This window comes from Protomyctophum bolini (genome assembly GCF_963924005.1).
Source record: "Protomyctophum bolini genome assembly, chromosome: 19".
NCBI lineage: Eukaryota > Metazoa > Chordata > Actinopteri > Myctophiformes > Myctophidae > Protomyctophum > Protomyctophum bolini.
This window is the reverse complement of record NC_137880.1, coordinates 39,268,502-39,287,473: the sequence shown is the minus strand read 5'-3', so window position 1 is coordinate 39,287,473 and position 18,972 is coordinate 39,268,502. Positions and strand designations below refer to the sequence as shown.

At 47.0% G+C, this 18,972-nt stretch overlaps 1 protein-coding gene across 1 annotated transcript; it reads right to left on the bottom strand.

The window, feature by feature from the left end:
• Nucleotides 1-288: 288 nt before the first annotated feature.
• Nucleotides 289-14,395, bottom strand: LOC308334719 (failed axon connections homolog; the record flags this gene model as incomplete). Its single annotated transcript, XM_080791523.1, has 6 exons — nt 289-581; nt 894-1,010; nt 5,976-6,193; nt 9,388-9,584; nt 11,177-11,312; nt 14,289-14,395. The coding sequence occupies 6 exons, from the start codon at nt 14,393-14,395 to the stop codon at nt 289-291; spliced, it is 1,068 nt and encodes a 355-aa protein (XP_080647649.1).
• Between the last annotated feature and the right edge of the window lie 4,577 nt (nt 14,396-18,972).

Sequence of the window (18,972 nt, the reverse complement as noted above, 5' to 3'; positions counted from 1 at the left end):
TGTGCGTGTGTGACTGTGTGTGTGTGTGTGTGTCTGTGTGTGTGTGTGTGTTTGTGTGTGTGTGTGTGTGCGTGCGTGACTGTGTGTGTGCGTGACTGTGTGTGTGTGTGTGTCTGTATGTGCGTGTGTGTGTGTGTGTCTGTATGTGCATGTGTGTGTGTGTATGTGCGTGTGTGTGTGTGTATGTGCGTGTGTGTCTGTATGTGCGTGTGTGTGTGTGTGTGTGTGTGTATGTGCGTGCATGCAAAAAAGGCTCCCGTCAACAGAGCAGTCCGTGTCCCTGTAACCCTAACCCTCGGAGCAGTCCGTGTCCATGTCCGAGTCGCACAGCGAGTGTCCGGTGCGGTCGCTGTCCGCCGGCGTGCACGCCGACGTGTGCGTGTGCGTGTGCGTGTGGTCCTGGAGGAAGGTGTCCGTGCACGCGGAGTAGAGGCCCAGGTCGGGCAGCGGTTTGGAGGGGGAGGGGGAGGAGGAGGGGGAGGGGGAGGAGTCGTAGCGGAGGTCGTCCAGGTCCACCAGCCACTCGGGCCAGAAACGCCGGCGGATGCGCTCGCAGTACATGGCCAGGTTGATGAGCTCGCCTGGAGGGGGCGACAGAGAGTATGAGGGCTTGAAGCCATGCATTCTGACCTGAGGTCAGATTCTACAAAATGTCTTCTACATCCTGACAGTTTACCATTCTGACCTGAGGTCAGATTCTAGAATGATGTTCTGACATCACAAGGTAATAAAGTATAACACCAAAAGGAGTTCCCGCCCAAAATGGGTTAAAGGGTGCAGTACTAATGCCACATGTAGCGTGTAGCATGTAGCGTGTAGCATGTAGCGTGTAGCGTGTAGCGTGTAGCGGCGTGTAGACAGAGCGTGTCACATGGTGTGCGTGGACCTCTGACCTTTGATGAGCTGCTCGGGCCGTGTTCCGGGCAGCGACCACATGGCGGGGGCGAGGTGGCTGAACACGGCAGCGTCTACGGCGGACATCTTGGAGCCCATGAGGTACTTCTTATCCCCTGCAGAGAGAGACAAGGAGAGACATGAGGTAGTTCTTATCCCCTGCAGAGAGAGACAAGGGGAGACATGAGGTACTTCTTATCCCCTGCAGAGAGACAAGGGGAGACATGAGGTACTTCTTATCCCCTGCAGAGAGACAAGGGGAGACATGAGGTACTTCTTATCCCCTGCAGAGAGACAAGGGGAGACATGAGGTACTTCTTATCCCCTGCAGAGAGACATGAGGTAGTTCTTATCCCCTGCAGAGAGAGACAAGGGGACACATGAGGTAGTTCTTATCCCCTGGAGAGAGACATGAGGTAGTTCTTATCCCCTTCAGAGAGAGACAAGGGGAGACATGAGGTAGTTCTTATCCCCTGCAGAGAGAGACAAGGGGAGACATGAGGTAGTTCTTATCCCCTGGAGAGAGACATGAGGTAGTTCTTATCCCCTTCAGAGAGAGACAAGGGGAGACATGAGGTAGTTCTTATCCCCTGCAGAGAGAGAGAGAAGGAGAGACATGAGGTATGCGGTCTAGTCTAACTTGGACTCAGGGGGGTGGACGCCTCTGCCTTGCATAGTCCGTAACCTAAACTTATAGTTTTTGAAATATCTGAAGTTGTTGTAGGCTTGGACTTTACTTAAAAGCTAAAATACATGCATAGATGCATAGATGCACACACACACACACACACACACACACACACACACTCACACTCACACTCACACTCACACTCACACTCACACTCACACACACACATACATGGAGTTTGTCAAAGCCTGAGATCTGACTCCCTCTGCATCTATTACACAATAAACAGCCAAGGTGCAATGCTCGCTTTTCACCACAAGAGGTCAGCAGTCAGTGTGCTATGATATCCACCATGTTTTTAAACCACCATTGTTTATTGTTTATTGTTTATAAGGATCCCCATTAGCTTTTGCCTTGCCTTGTCTTCCTGGGGTCCACAAACATTTAACATTTAACAAAGGCAATACTTACAATTGTTTACAAACACTAACTCAAAATAAAACATAGTAAAATAAAATATAAAATAAGAAATAAAAAACATAGGAGAAATAAAAAACAAAGAAAACATAGCAAATAAATCACTTTCAACGTATTATACATTTGAATTATTATTTCCCCAGGTTTACTGCAGTATGGTTTACATAAGGTGTTCTTTTAACTTGATTTTAAAGATGAATTTTGTATTTGTATTGGTTATACACTTTGGTAGTGCATTCCAACCTATTACTGCTCTATAGATAATATAATATTTAAGAATATTTATTCTTGGTTTAGGTGCCACCAAAACACCCGAACTGGCTTGTCTAGTCATATGGTTATGTTCATCTCTTACATGTGCTGCCTGTTCAAATAAATACTGTGGTTTTTTTTTCCCCATTAATACATTTCTGAAAAACGTAAGAATACGTGAATGTAATCTATTCTCAACAGTAAAGCCATGATAGATTTCTGTGCATTTCTGCAATGTGTGTCCTGTTGGAACACTGGAGAGCTAATCTGGCAGCTTTGTTTTGAGCTATTTGTAATTTATGTATGTCTGTTTGTGTAGCCGATGACCAGATGACTGGGCAATACTCTGCAAGATGTGATAACTAGAGCTTGAATTACTGCTTTCCTAGTGTTTAGTGTTATGTAGCGAGAACGTTTCCTGGTTACGGCAATACTTCTTCCCACTTTAGTTACTATATTGTCAATTTGTTTAGTCCAATTCAGTTTAGGATCTAGTACCACTCCAAGTAGTTTAGCCTCTGTTACCTGTTCTACTGGCTCTGTTACCTGTTCTACTGGCTCTGTTACCTGTTCTACTGGCTCTGTTACCTGTTCTACTGGCTCTGTTACCTGTTCTACTGGCTCTGTTACCTGTTCTACTGGCTCTGTTACCTGTTCTACTGGCTCTGTTACCTGTTCTACTGGCTCTGTTACCTGTTCTACTGGCTCTGTTACCTGTTCTACTGGCTCTGTTACCTGTTCTACTGGCTCTGTTACCTGTTCTACTGGCTCTGTTACCTGTTCTACTGGCTCTGTTACCTGTTCTACTGCCTCTGTTACCTGTTCTACTGGCTCTGTTACCTGTTCTACTGGCTTCCCGGGCAAGTGACAGGCTCAGTTTGAGGATCACCGCTTATGTGACATGTGACATGTGACATGAGCTGAGGTCACAGGCCAATACTGTATTATTATTATTATTATTATTATTATTATAATACTGTATGTCCATCAAATTAAATCTGTCCATCGGGGTGTGACTGTGTGTGTGTGAACGGGTGAATGTGATGCAAAGGCGCTATATAAATGCACCATCTACCGTTTACATAAATGTGAGAAGAAATGTATATTTCCTGTCCTGGTATTGAGTATTGACAGTATAAATGAAACACAGCCTACTGGGTGATATAACAAGGGAATATATTGGTTAAAATATGGTGGAATATTTGACCTCCATTTAATGTAGCGTACAGAAGATATGTTTTGTTTTGTGTAGTTAAACCATGTTTTTCAAGGTTTGCTCATAGGAGGGAGCTGTGGGGGCAATAGTTCCAGGAAGTGAGGTACCAGGAAACAGCTAAGAACAGGAAGTGAGACAGCTGTTTTAGGTATCAACAACAAGTGATTGTTTGTCAAAGAGACTCCTTTAAGGCCAAAATACTAAACCATGATCAGATAATCAATTCAACATAATCAGATATTGATGAGGCTGGAAAACCTCTGAAGATCTGAGGAAGAAAAGTTTGCTCAAGGAACATTTATATCTCTGAATCAGTTCAGAGCTTTTGGACAAAGGGGGAAACCTGCTGTGGCCTCCTGAATCCTGACCCTGCTGTGGCCTCCTGAATCCTGACCCTGCTGTGGCCTCCTGAATCCTGACCCTGCTGTGGCCTCCTGAATCCTGACCCTGCTGTGGCCTCCTGAATCCTGACCCTGCTGTGGCCTCCTGAATCCTGACCCTGCTGTGGCCTCCTGAATCCTGACCCTGCTGTGGCCTCCTGAATCCTGACCCTGCTGTGGCCTCCTGAATCCTGACCCTGCTGTGGCCTCCTGAATCCTGACCCTGCTGTGGCCTCCTGAATCCTGACCCTGCTGTGGCCTCCTGAATCCTGACCCTGCTGTGGCCTCCTGAATCCTGACCCTGCTGTGGCCTCCTGAATCCTGACCCTGCTGTGGCCTCCTGAATCCTGACCCTGCTGTGGCCTCCTGAATCCTGACCCTGCTGTGGCCTCCTGAATCCTGACCCTGCTGTGGCCTCCTGAATCCTGACCCTGCTGTGGCCTCCTGAATCCTGACGTGAAGTTTGGGTGAGGAATACAGGCTACTTATTATTATTATTATTTGTTTTGAGCAATGCGTTGCCTATGTATTTGAGGACTTCATGGATTACTTGATTTCCTTTGAAAAATATAGATATTTGATTCTGATCGTTATACAACTAGTATGCTGGTAGGGGGGGGGGGGGGGGGGTTCTCAACGTTTTTGGTTGTAGGTCTGCTCTTTTGTAGGTCTTGTAGGTCTGTTATCATTGTAGGTCTGCTATGTAGGTCTGCTATTTGAGCTTGTAGGTCTGCTATTTTTTTAAAGTCGAAGAACGACTGACATAGAAACATAGCTTTTTCAGAAAACTGTCAATGATGCAGAAGACATTTATAGAATCTGATCTCAGGTCAAAATGGGTTTTTAAGTGTATACCTGAAACCAAATGGACTCTTATATGGGTCACAGACACATGAGGACACTGGCCTACCTAGCAGGTCCTATGGTCCTACCTAGCAGCGTGGCCAGTGTCCTCATGTGTCTGTGGTCCTACCTAGGGATGCACCGAAAGGTAAATTCTTGGCCGAAACCGAATACTGAATATAGGAAACAGTTGGCCGAAAACCGAATATCCGAATATCCGAATATGATTAATATTATATATCTTTTTTCCTACCATAGCGGTCATGGCCGTACCTTAAAGCTACCTAATTTATGGCAAAATAAATGGATATGGCAAAACCTAACTTAAATAATAATCACTATTATGGGTCCATAAAACATGTATTCAGCTCTTTTTAATGCATTAATTGCATAAACTATTCAGTGATATATTTTCTGCCTATTCGGGCCGAAACCGAATAGGCCGAAAATGCATTTTTAGCCATTTTCTGCCGAATATTTTCTGCTGCCGAATATTCGGTGCATCACTAGTCCTACCTACAGTAGCAGTGTGGCCAGTGTCCTCATGTCTCTGTGGTCCTACCTAGCAGCGTGGCCAGTGTCCTCATGTGTCTGTGGTCCTACCTATAGCAGCGTGGCCAGTGTCCTCATGTCTCTGTGGTCCTACCTATAGCAGCGTGGCCAGTGTCCTCATGTCTCTATGGTCCTACCTAGCAGCGTGGCCAGTGTCCTCATGTCTCTATGGTCCTACCTATAGCAGCGTGGCCAGTGTCCTCATGTCTCTGTGGTCCTACCTATAGCAGCGTGGCCAATGTCCTCATGTGTCTGTGGTCCTACCTATAGCAGCGTGGCCAATGTCCTCATGTCTCTGTGGTCCTACCTATAGCAGTGTGGCCAGTGTCCTCATGTCTCTATGGTCCTACCTATAGCAGTGTGGCCAGTGTCCTCATGTCTCTATGGTCCTACCTATAGCAGCGTGGCCAGTGTCCTCATGTCTCTATGGTCCTACCTATAGCAGCGTGGCCAGCGTCCTCATGTCTCTATGGTCCTACCTAGCAGCGTGGCCAGTGTCCTCATGTCTCTGTGGTCCTACCTATAGCAGTGTGGCCAGTGTCCTCATGTCTCTGTGGTCCTACCTAGCAGCGTGGCCAGTGTCCTCATGTCTCTGTGGTCCTACCTATAGCAGCGTGGCCAATGTCCTCATGTGTCTGTGGTCCTACCTATAGCAGTGTGGCCAGTGTCCTCATGTCACTATGGTCCTACCTATAGCAGTGTGGCCAGTGTCCTCATGTCTCTATGGTCCTACCTAGCAGCGTGGCCAGCGTCCTCATGTCCTTCTCCATCAGGGCGTACACCTCCTCCCTGGAGAAACGCCCGATGCCGTGGCCGTACATCTCCCGCTTGACGATGCCGCCGGTCAGCTGACTGAGGATCCACTTGAGGAGGTCGCTGAGCGGACCGCTGACCGACAGCATGCGCTGGGTCTGCTCCACGTTGTCCACCCACTGGCAGTACGCTATGGTCCTGGTGGTGGGAGGGAGACGCACGCACGCACACACACACGGACACACACACGGACACACGCACGGACACACGCACACACGCACAAACACACACACACACACACACACACACACACACACACACACACACACACACACACACACACACACACACACACACACACGTTTGTATTACTATAGAGGGTATGCACATGCACAAATTGAGTGGCCAAAATCGACTTGGTAAAGTGAGTTTAACATAGTTTAGACAGATGACAGGGCTGTCAATCAGATAGGACTTTTCTGTTTGGATGTATGGGGCTGTCAATCAGACAGGACTTTTCTGTGTGGATGTATGGGCTGTCAATCAGATAGGACTTTTCTGTGTGGATGTATGGGGCTGTCAATCAGATAGGACTTTTCTGTTTGGATGTATGGGGCTGTCAATCAGATAGGACTTTACTGTGTGGATGTATGGGGCTGTCAATCAGATAGGGCTTTTCTGTGTGGATGTATGGGGCTGTAAATCAGATAGGGCTTTTCTGTGTGGATGTATGGGGCTGTCAATCAGATAGGGCTTTTCTGTGTGGATGTATGGGGCTGTCAATCAGATAAGACTTTTCTGTTTGGATGTATGGGGCTGTCAATCAGATAGGGCTTTTCTGTGTGGATGTATGGGGCTGTCAATCAGATAGGGCTTTTCTGTGTGGATGTATGGGGCTGTCAATCAGATAGGGCTTTTCTGTGTGGATGTATGGGGCTGTCAATCAGATAGGGCTTTTCTGTGTGGATGTATGGGGCTGTCAATCAGATAAGACTTTTCTGTTTGGATGTATGGGGCTGTCAATCAGATAGGACTTCTCTGTGTGGATGTATGGGGCTGTCAATCAGATAGGACTTTTCTGTGTGGATGTATGGGCTGTCAATCAGATAGGACTTTTCTGTGTGGATGTATGGGCTGTCAATCAGATAGGACTTTTCTGTGTGGATGTATGGGGCTGTCAATCAGATAGGACTTTTCTGTGTGGATGAATGGGGCTGTCAATCAGATAGGACTTTTCTGTGTGGATGTATGGGGCTGTCAATCAGATAGGACTTTTCTGTGTGGATGTATGGGGCTGTCAATCAGATAGGGCTTCTCTGTTTGGATGTATGGGGCTGTCAATCAGATAGGACTTTTCTGTGTGGATGTATGGGGCTGTCAATCAGATAGGACTTTTCTGTGTGGATGTATGGGGCTGTCAATCAGATAGGGCTTTTCTGTTTGGATGTATGGGGCTGTCAATCAGATAGGGCTTTTCTGTTTGGATGTATGGGGCTGTCAATCAGATAGGACTTTTCTGTGTGGATGTATGGGGCTGTCAATCAGATAGGACTTTTCTGTGTGGATGTATGGGGCTGTCAATCAGATAGGGCTTCTCTGTTTGGATGTATGGGGCTGTCAATCAGATAGGACTTTTCTGTTTGGATGTATGGGGCTGTCAATCAGATAGGGCTTTTCTGTGTGGATGTATGGGCTGTCAATCAGACAGGACTTTTCTGTTTGGATGTATGGGGCTGTCAATCAGATAGGACTTTTCTGTTTGGATGTATGGGGCTGTCAATCAGATAGGGCTTTTCTGTGTGGATGTATGGGCTGTCAATCAGACAGGACTTTTCTGTTTGGATGTATGGGGCTGTCAATCAGATAGGACTTTTCTGTTTGGATGTATGGGCTGTCAATCAGATAGGACTTTTCTGTGTGGATGTATGGGGCTGTCAATCAGATAGGACTTTTCTGTTTGGATGTATGGGGCTGTCAATCAGATAGGACTTTTCTGTGTGGATGTATGGGGCTGTCAATCAGATAGGACTTTACTGTGTGGATGTATGGGGCTGTCAATCAGATAGGACTTTTCTGTGTGGAAGTATGGGCTGTCAATCAGATAAGACTTTTCTGTGTGGATGTATGGGGCTGTCAATCAGATAGGGCTTTTCTGTGTGGATGTATGGGCTGTCAATCAAAAATAACAGAACTATAGTTGATCTTCGTAGATCAACTATTTTCACTATTTCGCGAAGCAATTTGGAAAGAAGAATATATTTTTTTGTAATTTCTTGGCATATTTAAGTTATTTATATCTGCAACTTGTGATAACGAAGCCTAAAAGGCAAATAGAAATACTAATTGTAACTTTATGCCAAAATAAAACACAATTATATGGTTAATCACAATTATTTGTGTGCCAATAGAGTGTATTGCGCAAGATCTACAAGCTCATAGCGCGCCACCGAGTGGCGCGCTACGACCTTGTAGATCTGCTATTTTTGAAAGATCGAAGAACGACTGAGATATAAACATTTAGCTTTTTCAGAAAACTGTCATTTTCAAACAGACATTTTTAGAATCTGATCTCAGGTCAGAATGGGTTAATCGTCAACTGAAATGACACGGCACACATGCAGCCTTCTCCTAAATGACACGGCACACATGCAGCCTTCTCCTAAATGACTAGTCGTAGTCACGTTTCTGGTGAGGTGACCACCGAAAACATGACGTCACTGAGCCGCGGGTGCAGGTCACCGCTCACACAACACATCTCTCTGTTTTTACTAACACGTCTTCACCGAAAAGTGAATATCCCTTAAAGGCCTATTCATAGTCTGGATTTTCGGTGGTGAGGTGACCACCGACCACCGGAGCTGAAATAACGTTGAGCGGTGGTGAGTAAAAACAGAGAGAAGGGCTGGAGCGGTGGTGTTGTAGTTCGGTGGTCACCCCACCACCGTAAATCCAGACTATGTATGAGCCTTTTATACTCTCTCACCAGTAGAAGTGCTCCTCCACCATCTTGGTGGTGAACTATAAAGGCTCATACATAGTCTGGATTTACGGTGGTGGGGTGACCACCGAACTACAACATGACGTCACTGAGGTGACCACCGAACTACAACATGACGTCACTGAGGTGACCACCGAACTACAACATGACGTCACTGAGCCGCGGTGAAGAGCAAACCACCGCCACCGCTCCAGCCCTTCTCTCTGTTTTTACTCACCACCGCTCAACGTTATTTCAGCTCCTGTGGTCAACTCACCACCGGAGCGGTGGTCACCTCACCACCGGAGCGGTGGTCACCTCACCACCCCAAATCCAGACTATGAATAGGCCTTTACTCTCTCACCAGTAGAAGTGCTCCTCCACCATCTTGGTGGTGAACTATAAACTCTCTCACCAGTAGAAGTGCTCCTCCACCATCTTGGTGATGGCGCGCGCCACGGCCCTCTCCCGTGGCGTCAGGCTCTGGTTGAGACTGGCGCCCAGGCGCTCCTCCAGGAAGTCCTCCATGAAGTCGCCGCCGCACGCCGTCTCCTGGTTGTACTCCACCCACGGCATCTTCCCCTGAGGAGACAGCCTCCCGTCGAAGTAGTTCTGGGGGGGTGATACCTAGAACCTTAGTACCTTTACACACATCTTAACCCATTCTGACCTGAGATCAGATTCACACGAGGTTTTACACTGGACACACACACTGGGTCTGATGAACCCATTCTGACCTGAGATCAGATTCACACGAGGTTTCCACTGGACACACACACACTGGGTCTGATTAACCCATTCTGACCTGAGATCAGATTCATACGAGGTTTCCACTGGACACACACTAGTCTGATTATAACCCATGTGACCTGAGATCAGATTCACACGAGGTTTCCACCGGACACACACACTGGGTCTGATGAACCCATTCTGACCTGAGATCAGATTCATACGAGGTTTCCACTGGACACACACTAGTCTGATTATAACCCATGTGACCTGAGATCAGATTCACACGAGGTTTCCACCGGACACACACACTGGGTCTGATGAACCCATTCTGACCTGAGATCAGATTCACACGAGGTTTCCACTGGACACACACAGTGGTCTGATCAACCAATTCTGACCTGAGATCAGATTCATACGAGGTTTCCACTGGACACACACTGGTCTGATTATAACCCATGTGACCTGAGATCAGATTCACACGAGGTTTCCACTGGACACACACAGTGGTCTGATCAACCCATTCTGACCTGAGATCAGATTCTAAAAAATGTCAGTCGTTCTTCGATTTTTCAAAAAATAGCAGACCTACAAGCTCGTAGCGCGCCACTCGGTGGCGCGCTATGAGCTTGTAGATCTGATATTTTTCAATAGCTAAAGCATGACATGATGCTAACACCATAATGGGTTCCCGTTCAGAATGGGTTAACCCATTTAGACCCTAAATATAGAATATGGTCTTAATCTATTCTAAATCATCTGAAAATATGTTGTTCCAGGGTTCCAAGTCAATAGCTAAATTATAACATAATGCTTAAAAAGTTTTTTTTTTCAGGATTCCAATTTAAAAATGTCAAAAAAGATAATTCAGGTTTTCAATTCAAATATAGCAAAAAAAGCTGATCTACAAGCTCAAAGCGCGTCGCACTGAGTTTGTAGATTGGCTATTTTTGCTATGACAGTGGCCCTCTGGGGTGAGCCCTCTGGAGTGTGTGTGGAACTATAGTGGCCCTCTGGAGTGAGTGTGGAACTATAGTGGCCCTCTGGAGTGAGTGTGGAACTATAGTGGCCCTCTGGAGTGAGTGTGGAACTATATTGGCCCTCTGGAGTGAGTGTGGAACTATAGTGGCCCTCTGGAGTGAGTGTGGAACTATAGTGGCCCTCTGGGGTGAGTGTGGAACTATAGTGGCCCTCTGGAGTGAGTGTGGAACTATAGTGGCCCTCTGGAGTGAGTGTGGAACTATAGTGGCCCTCTGGAGTGAGTGTGGAACTATAGTGGCCCTCTGGAGTGAGTGTGGAACTATAGTGGCCCTCTGGAGTGAGTGTGGAACTATAGTGGCCCTCTGGAGTGAGTGTGGAACTATAGTGGCCCTCTGGAGTGAGTGTGGAACTATAGTGGCCCTCTGGAGTGAGTGTGGAACGTTAGTGGTCCTCTATATGGTCAAAGTTGCCCATGGTTTAAACCATGTTCCCACCTGGTAGGGCAGGTCGGCCATGCGCAGATAGGTCTCCATCTTGAGGCAGAAGGGGGAGAGGGAGGGGACGCCACTCTGGGGTCTGGAGAACTGGTGGAGGATGATGGCATCCTTGGAGTTTAGCTCCTCCTCCTTCCTGTTAAAATGATAATGAGAATACACATACACGGTCCAATCATCGCTCTTCACTTAATTAGTTCTTCTCTCCCCTGATTGGATGACATTGGTGTCCCCGATACGACCTGAAAATGCATGTTCTACTTCTTTACTGCCATCTAGTGTTCAAACACTTTGACCGCTTCTCTGCCAGTCGTTCCTCTATGGATAGGCCTTTTGTAGACTTAGATAGCATTAGATACAGACTTATAGCATGTTACGTAGACGGCACTAGAATTGCATTGTATGTAGTCATATAGTGCACGTCATAGTACATGTGTATAGCATATATGTATAGTTTATATGTATGGTTTCATTATATAGATATATTCCACTGTTACGTTCTTATAGCTTACGCATGTTTCATGATAAATGCTTTTTATTATGTGATGTAGGCTATTGGCTATTCCCATGCTTTTTGTTCTTGCTTAATGTAAATCGCTCTGGATTAAGAGCGTCTGCTATGAGCTTGTAGATCTGCTATTTTTCAATAGAAAATGCCCCTGACGGAGGCCCCTGACGGAGGCCCCTGACGGAGGCCCCTGAAGGAGGCCCCTGATGGAGGCCCCTGACGGAGGCCCCTGACGGAGGCCCCTGACGGAGGCCCCTGACCGAGGCCCCTGACCGAGGCCCCTGACCGAGGCCCCTGACCGAGGCCCCTGACGGAGGCCCCTGACGGAGGCCCCTGACGGAGGCCCCTAATGGAGGCCCCTGACCGAGGCCCCTAATGGAGGCCCCTGACCGAGGCCCCTAATGGAGGCCCCTGACCGAGGCCCCTAATGTAGGCCCCTGACAGAGGCCCCTGACGGAGGCCCCTAAAGGAGGCCCCTGACGGAGGCCCCTGACGGAGGCCCCTGACGGAGGCCCCTAAAGGAGGCTCCTGACAGAGGCCCCTGACCGAGGCCCCTAATGGAGGCCCCTGACGGAGGCCCCTGACGGAGGCCCCTGATGGAGGCCCCTGACCGAGGCCCCTGACCGAGGCCCCTGCAGTCAGTCAGGCTGCATGCAGCATCCAGGCACCACTGGCTATACAGGGACGTGCACACATTAAATTAGGGGTCTAGCTTCAGCCCCTTTTTACCCGTCTGTGAAACAACTGCCCTCTCCAGACCCACAGATGCAGCATTTTACTATACTTGGTGGAAGAAATGCAAAATATCCTCCTCTCCTCTCCTCTCCTCTCCTCTCCTCTCCTCTCCTCTCCTCTCCTCTCCTCGAAAATAGCTATTTGTGTCCAAAAGTGCCCTCTTGACGGTATTTATTTCAGCCCCTGCCCCTCTAACACTCTCTGCACGTCCCTGACTGGCTATAAGAAAAAAACCCTCCGTGTGCTTTGAACCCAGAGCGTGTGTATATAGGTCTACCAAAGGGAGTTGAGGGACCCGCACGCACGGGGTTGAATGGACACTGAGGGTTTGTTCAGCCAGTCAGTCAGTCAGTCAGTCAGTCAGTCAGTGCTCACGTGCAGGCTTGCTGAATGGTGCACACTTTGAAGGCGAGCTGTTGTTCACTTTGCAAAGCGCTGGGAGCGTGAACACAGAACAGCCCTATATATATGATGCTGTTGTCCACTAGAGCTGCTCAGTGGAGCTGAAATGATCGCCCAAGAGGATCTGCTTGTTTGTTTCTGTCTTCATTCCTATCGCAATAAACGGCTATAATGTGTATAAAATGTATATACATATAGGGATACATGAGCATATGGATCTATATGATTTGAAGGCAGATATACAGTAGGCCATAGTAGGCTATACACACAGCGACACTGTAAAACAACAACATTGAAGTGTGATAAATCAAAGCATGCAAGCCAGCCATATAATGAGAACTATATCCAACTATACTGTATATATTATACTAGATTTCTAGTCTTTCAGAAAGCATTCAACGGCATCATCAGACGTGCTCATGCATCAAATTCTGCTTGGATTCCTTCCAGGGAGCCTAAATGAATGTGTATAGCCTATAATGGAGAAGATATGCAGACACAATGTCAACATTATAAGCTACCAGACTGCAGGCAAATGGAGATGTTTACTGTGTATGCAAGGACAACAGAAGAGAACCCTAAAGCAATAGGCCTGATGATGAAAACAACCATCATCGAGGTTGAAGCTTTTCACCCGATGTCAATATAAAGGTCATTCCGATCAGGACTGCAGTGTTTACGGCCGAGTATAGGCTATAGCCTATACTAGGAAACGGTACATGCCGTATATTATATCCCCAAGCCCTTGACTTGAGATATATCATCGGCAAAAAAGGCTCCCAAATGCATGAAACATGCGCTGTTATTAATAGAGCATATTAATTAAGGCGACGCGGTCAATAAGTCAATAGACAGATTGACAACATTAGCCCGTGCTATACATTTGAGCCCAAATATGCCTCATATAAGTGCTATAATATTATTATTTCTGATGAATGCTTAATAAGCCACAATAAACATGGAATCTCCCTCTTTGACAGTCGCACATGAAACCGCGTTACCCCCCCCCCCCCCTCCACCCCACCCCCACTCACGATTTCAAATTCACCATAGCATGATATAATATACTTCCTCGTACTACGGTATACAGTGTAATGTCATGTATGTGTATCATGCATGCACTGACAAAAACATATGATGAGAAATACACGTGCAAAAAAATAACTAGAAGTTCAGCTATATATGAATCTAAATATCAACAACAACACCACCAGTAGCCTATTTGGGAGCCCTGCGGGCCAGCCTTGCGTGTGTGTATAGCCTGTGTGTGTGTGTGTGTGTGTGTGTGTGTGTGTGTGTGTGTGTGTGTGTGTGTGTGTGTGTGTGTGTGTGTGTGTGTGTGTGTGTGTGTGTGTGTGTAGCCTAGATACTGTGGACGATCGGTGCATGGTGCATTTGGCATTCTATTTATTCTCATTGATTATATATAAATATACTATTACTACTGCGTTATTGATCATTCATTACCGGACGACCAGCAGCTCGTGGATGAGATAGGCGGCCGCGGCCAGCAGAGCCCCTCCGGTCAGATACAGGGTCTTCCTCCACCAGGAGTCGGAGCCCACCTCCTGCATGAGGGCCGACATCAGGACGTCCCGCAGCGGGCAGGCGACGACCATGCACCCGTACACGGACAGCAGCGGCGGCCGCGAGGCGGAGGAGGAGGAGGAGGCGGAGGAGGACCCGCTGGTGCTCCGGCCTCCCACCAGATGATCAGCCGCACAGAACCCGACGCCGACGCGCCAGAACATTCTCCTCCTTATCCTAGTCCTCCTCCTCCTCCGCGGATTCTGCTGCTGCTTTCCGCCTGGCAGTGCTGTTCACCCACCACGGCCACGGCGGGGCGGGCTTCATGAGGTTCCGAGGCGGGCTGGCTAATATGCTTCTGTCGGCTGTGGCGGAGGTGGATGTCGGAGGTCGGAGATGCTGGAGAGGAGGAGGAGGAGAAGCGGCGGTGTCTCGCTGTCGCAGCCGGCCGGGACTGTTGTGGACTGGTCGTCTCGTCCCCGCGGCGGGGCAGGCATCGTCCCAGAGCGGCCCCGCTGGGTGGGTGAGGGGGTGTGTGTGTGTGTGTGTGGGTGAGGATGGGTGAGGATGGGTGCCACTCTGTGCCTGTCTGTGACGGTGGGACTGACGTGACGTCACGTCACGTGGACAAACTCCTAGAGCTAGAGGCGGCTGATGGTATAAAAATCACACCCGTGTGAACTGAGTGTTGCAACTCCCCTCCCCCCTCCTCTCTCTCTCTCTCTCTCTCTCTCTCTGTGTCTCTCTCTGTGTCTCTCTCTCTCTCTCTCTCTCTCTCTCTCTCTCTCTCTCTCTCTCTCTCTCTCATTTAATAGCAGGCAACAGTGCAGCACTAATACTATCTCTCTCTGGCACAACAGCACCCCTACTGGTAGTCAGTCATACTGTCATGAACACACATATAAGGTGAACTCAAAAAACACCTCTGACGCGCTGCTGTGCACGAGCTGTTACAATGCTAATACATATACGTTTATTATTATTATAAACATACGTTTATAATAATAATAATAAAAAAAGGTGCAATCCGCAACAGATGTTTTAAAGGACAACTTTAGTTGTTTATTTTTCAACCAAGGTTCATGTTTTAGGTTGAGTAAAAGATGAGTGTTATTTTTTATTTTATTTGCTGCTTTCTTTCGTTTTAGCGATTTTAACTATTTTTGACAGGGGGGTTGGCATTCGAACATGGGACTACATAATGTATTTTTTTTTACATACTTTTTTAGCGATTTCTTATTTTTTATTTACTATAGTCCTACTAGACCCCAGGAAATGAAAAAAAAAAACACTCATCTTTTACTTTCTCTAATAACCTAAAACATGAACCTTGGTTGAACCTTTAAATACTACTAATTTAAATACTACTAATTTAAATACTACTAATTTAAATACTACTAATTTAAATACTACTAATTTAAATACTACTAATTTAAATACTACTAATTTAAAAGTAGGCGTCATGGCTTGCCAGATCACAGGCACAGATCCCTGTTGCCACTCCACAAGGAACGCTACTTTAGAAAATGAAACGAGCCTAGAGGGCGAGGCCGATCGGAATGTTTTCCTTGACTGCGTCTGCATGCTGCGGACATGATCCAACACAACGCGACGTCCTGATTGAATGTTTTCCTTGACTGCGTCTGCATGCTGCGGACATGATCCAACACAACGCGACGTCCTGATATGATCGCATGGTACAAGAGACACTTTCTCTACAGACACGGTCACTGAAACTTATCATAAAATACATCTAAAACAGCCATTATCATTATTCATCAATGATGTTTATATAATATAGAACATGTTTTTAGTGATTTTCAAGTATAGGCTATAGTATACCGACCGCACTTTGCCAAACGATGGCTCCGTGCCGAGTTCCAACTGTCTCTAAACGTATAGAATTCAGTACAATACACGTTCTATAAACATTATTGATGACTATATTAAGTCAAGTTTAGTTTAATTTAGTCCTGAGGCCCCCTCCTATGTACAGCGTTAGTCCCCACACATGTCATGACATTAAATGCCATTGACAATGAAGGGACATTTTACGTCATATGTGTACGATGGCAAGAGCGCCCCTCACTTTTTTTTTTAATGAATGAAAGCTGGTGTATTGCGATTATTATAGGCTATGTTGCCCCCCCCCCCCTATATTCCCTGCATGATGATTGATTGATTGATTGAATATGATGTATATTTTACCCTCACTAAAAACGCCGGGACAACGCTCCACACGTCCCAAACTCTTTTCCCTTCTGGCTCCAAAACTGTGGAATGCACTTCCCATTGCAGTCAGAATTAACTGCAGCATCACTCCCAATCTTCCGCCGTAGTTTGAAAACCCACCTTTTCAGACTCCATCATGGCCCCATACCCCACCCCAGAACCGAATAGTTCTGATGATCCTCATGGGGGCTACCCGCAGCCCCGCCTCCCCGCAGCCCCCCCCCCCCCCCCCCCCCCCCACAGCGGTGGAAAAAAAGAAGTTGATGTTTTCACTGGTACTTTGGGTAGGCTACAGAATTGCGTTGGGGGGGGACTATCGCGGCCGAGCGAAGCGAGGCCAATTGAGTTATTTAGCATACTTTTACCAATGAATTAGCCTATACACTGCAGACAACGACTGATTAGCCTATTTTGGACGATATAGTCACTATAGTCTGTGTAGATTACCCGGCGGTGTTGCTGCCCCTCCCGGTGTCGCGGCTCATGGCTCTTCACAGACGGCACAGAGACAGCAGTCACTCCGCTGAATGTGTCAGTGTTGCTGCCTTACACACCCGCCGCCTATGGGCACTGTACTGTAGGCATATAATACCTGGCTAGGTGAAAACAAAAGAAACCCGATTAGCATTTGAGTACTTTTAACACCTCTGAACAGCCGGCGGAATTCCAGAGCATGTGTAAATACGCTAGTGTGCAGTCTGTGACAGAGTCACAGAGTGTCAATAATTCCCAGAAAATCTGTAATGTTAATATAAAATGTCCACGAAAATCCTCATGGGGGCTAAAAGGGGCTATTTAATTCTTCTTGGGGGCTATAGCCCCATAGCCCCCACAGAGTCAACGTCGTTGCCCCACCCCCTTAGATAGCAATTCTGTAGACTTAGATAGCATTTGATACAGACTTATAGCATGTTATGTAAACAGCATAAGTGCATTGTATGTAGTCATAGCACGTCATAGTACATAATGTATATCATAGTAGTATACCGGTAGATGTATAGCTTATTTCATTATAGATATTCCACTGTTACTTTCTTAGCTTACACATGTTTCATGATAAATGTTTTTATGTGATGTATTCCCCATGCTTTTTGTTCTTGCTTAATGTAAGTCGCTCTGGATTAAGAGCGTCTGCTAAATGCCTAAATTGTAAATTGTAAATTGTATATTTTGATAGCTTATGCCTCTCAGCATATCTCATAATTGTACACATAACACTTCGGCCTATAGGAGGTCACACGCAGAGAAGCCTGAGTGAAGAGGTCATTTAGAATAGCAAGTCACTAAGATAGCCTAGAGCCAAATTCCAATACCCCAAATCTCGGCCACTCGCTCACTCACACTCGCTCACTCCAGCATGGTGGTGTTACGGTGAAATTGGTGACCTGCTGAAATAATGTGAAAATCTTGCAGACGTCACATAATGTCAGCGTCCGAATGAAAATCGCTGCAGTTTGTTCATTAGCAAAGTTCAACCTATAGCGGTGTTCAGGCCACATATTTAAAGACCTCCATGTAGTCGTGTGAAGTCCACAAGATGGTAACATATTTCGGCAGGTCACCAATTTCACCATACTTTGCCATGCTGTAGTGACCGAGTGGGAGTGAGCGAGTGGCTGAGATTTTGGGTATTGGAATTTGGCTCTAGGGACACTTTAAGATAGTCGGTGTGCAACAGCTGTGAGAACCTGCTATATAGTGGAGGTTTTACCACACTGAAGAATGCTTTGAAGATAAGACCACCTGTGGTGACTTGTTGACAAGAGGCAATAGAGCCTTAAGGGTCCACACACACACCCCCCCCCCCCCCCCACCCACATGTGTTTGGCCACAAAGCAAAGGGGGAGTGGTGAAGGGTCTCCTTCACCATCCCCCCACACCCCGCCCCTGCCCTCCATACGTTTAACAGTATAGGCACCAGGACTTCACACTCAGAACCAGTTACCAGACCAGGAGTCAGACACTGAGGACAGGACACTGAGGACAGGACACTGAGGACACTGAGGACAGGACACTGAGGACAGGACAATGGACGTCCTCTTCAATCTGCTGCTGCTCTGCCTCTGTTCTGGTTTTGCTGACGCAGAGGACAAAACCTTCAACGAGGAGGTAAAGAGAGAGAGAGAGAGAGAGAATTTTATTTACTTTCAAGTTTCAACAATGAGACAGAAGACTTTCTGTCTGCCTGGGGGGAGGGGGGTGCACTGTGTGTGTGTGTGTGTGTGTGTGTGTGTGTGTGTGTGTGTGTGTGTGTGTGTGTGTGTGTGTGTGTGTGTGTGTGTGTGTGTGTGTGTGTGTGTGTGTGTGTGTGTGTGTGTGTGTGTGTGTGTGTGTGTGTGTGTGTGTGTGTGTGTGTGTGTGCGTTTGTTTCACAAATGCAGATGGTTGGGTT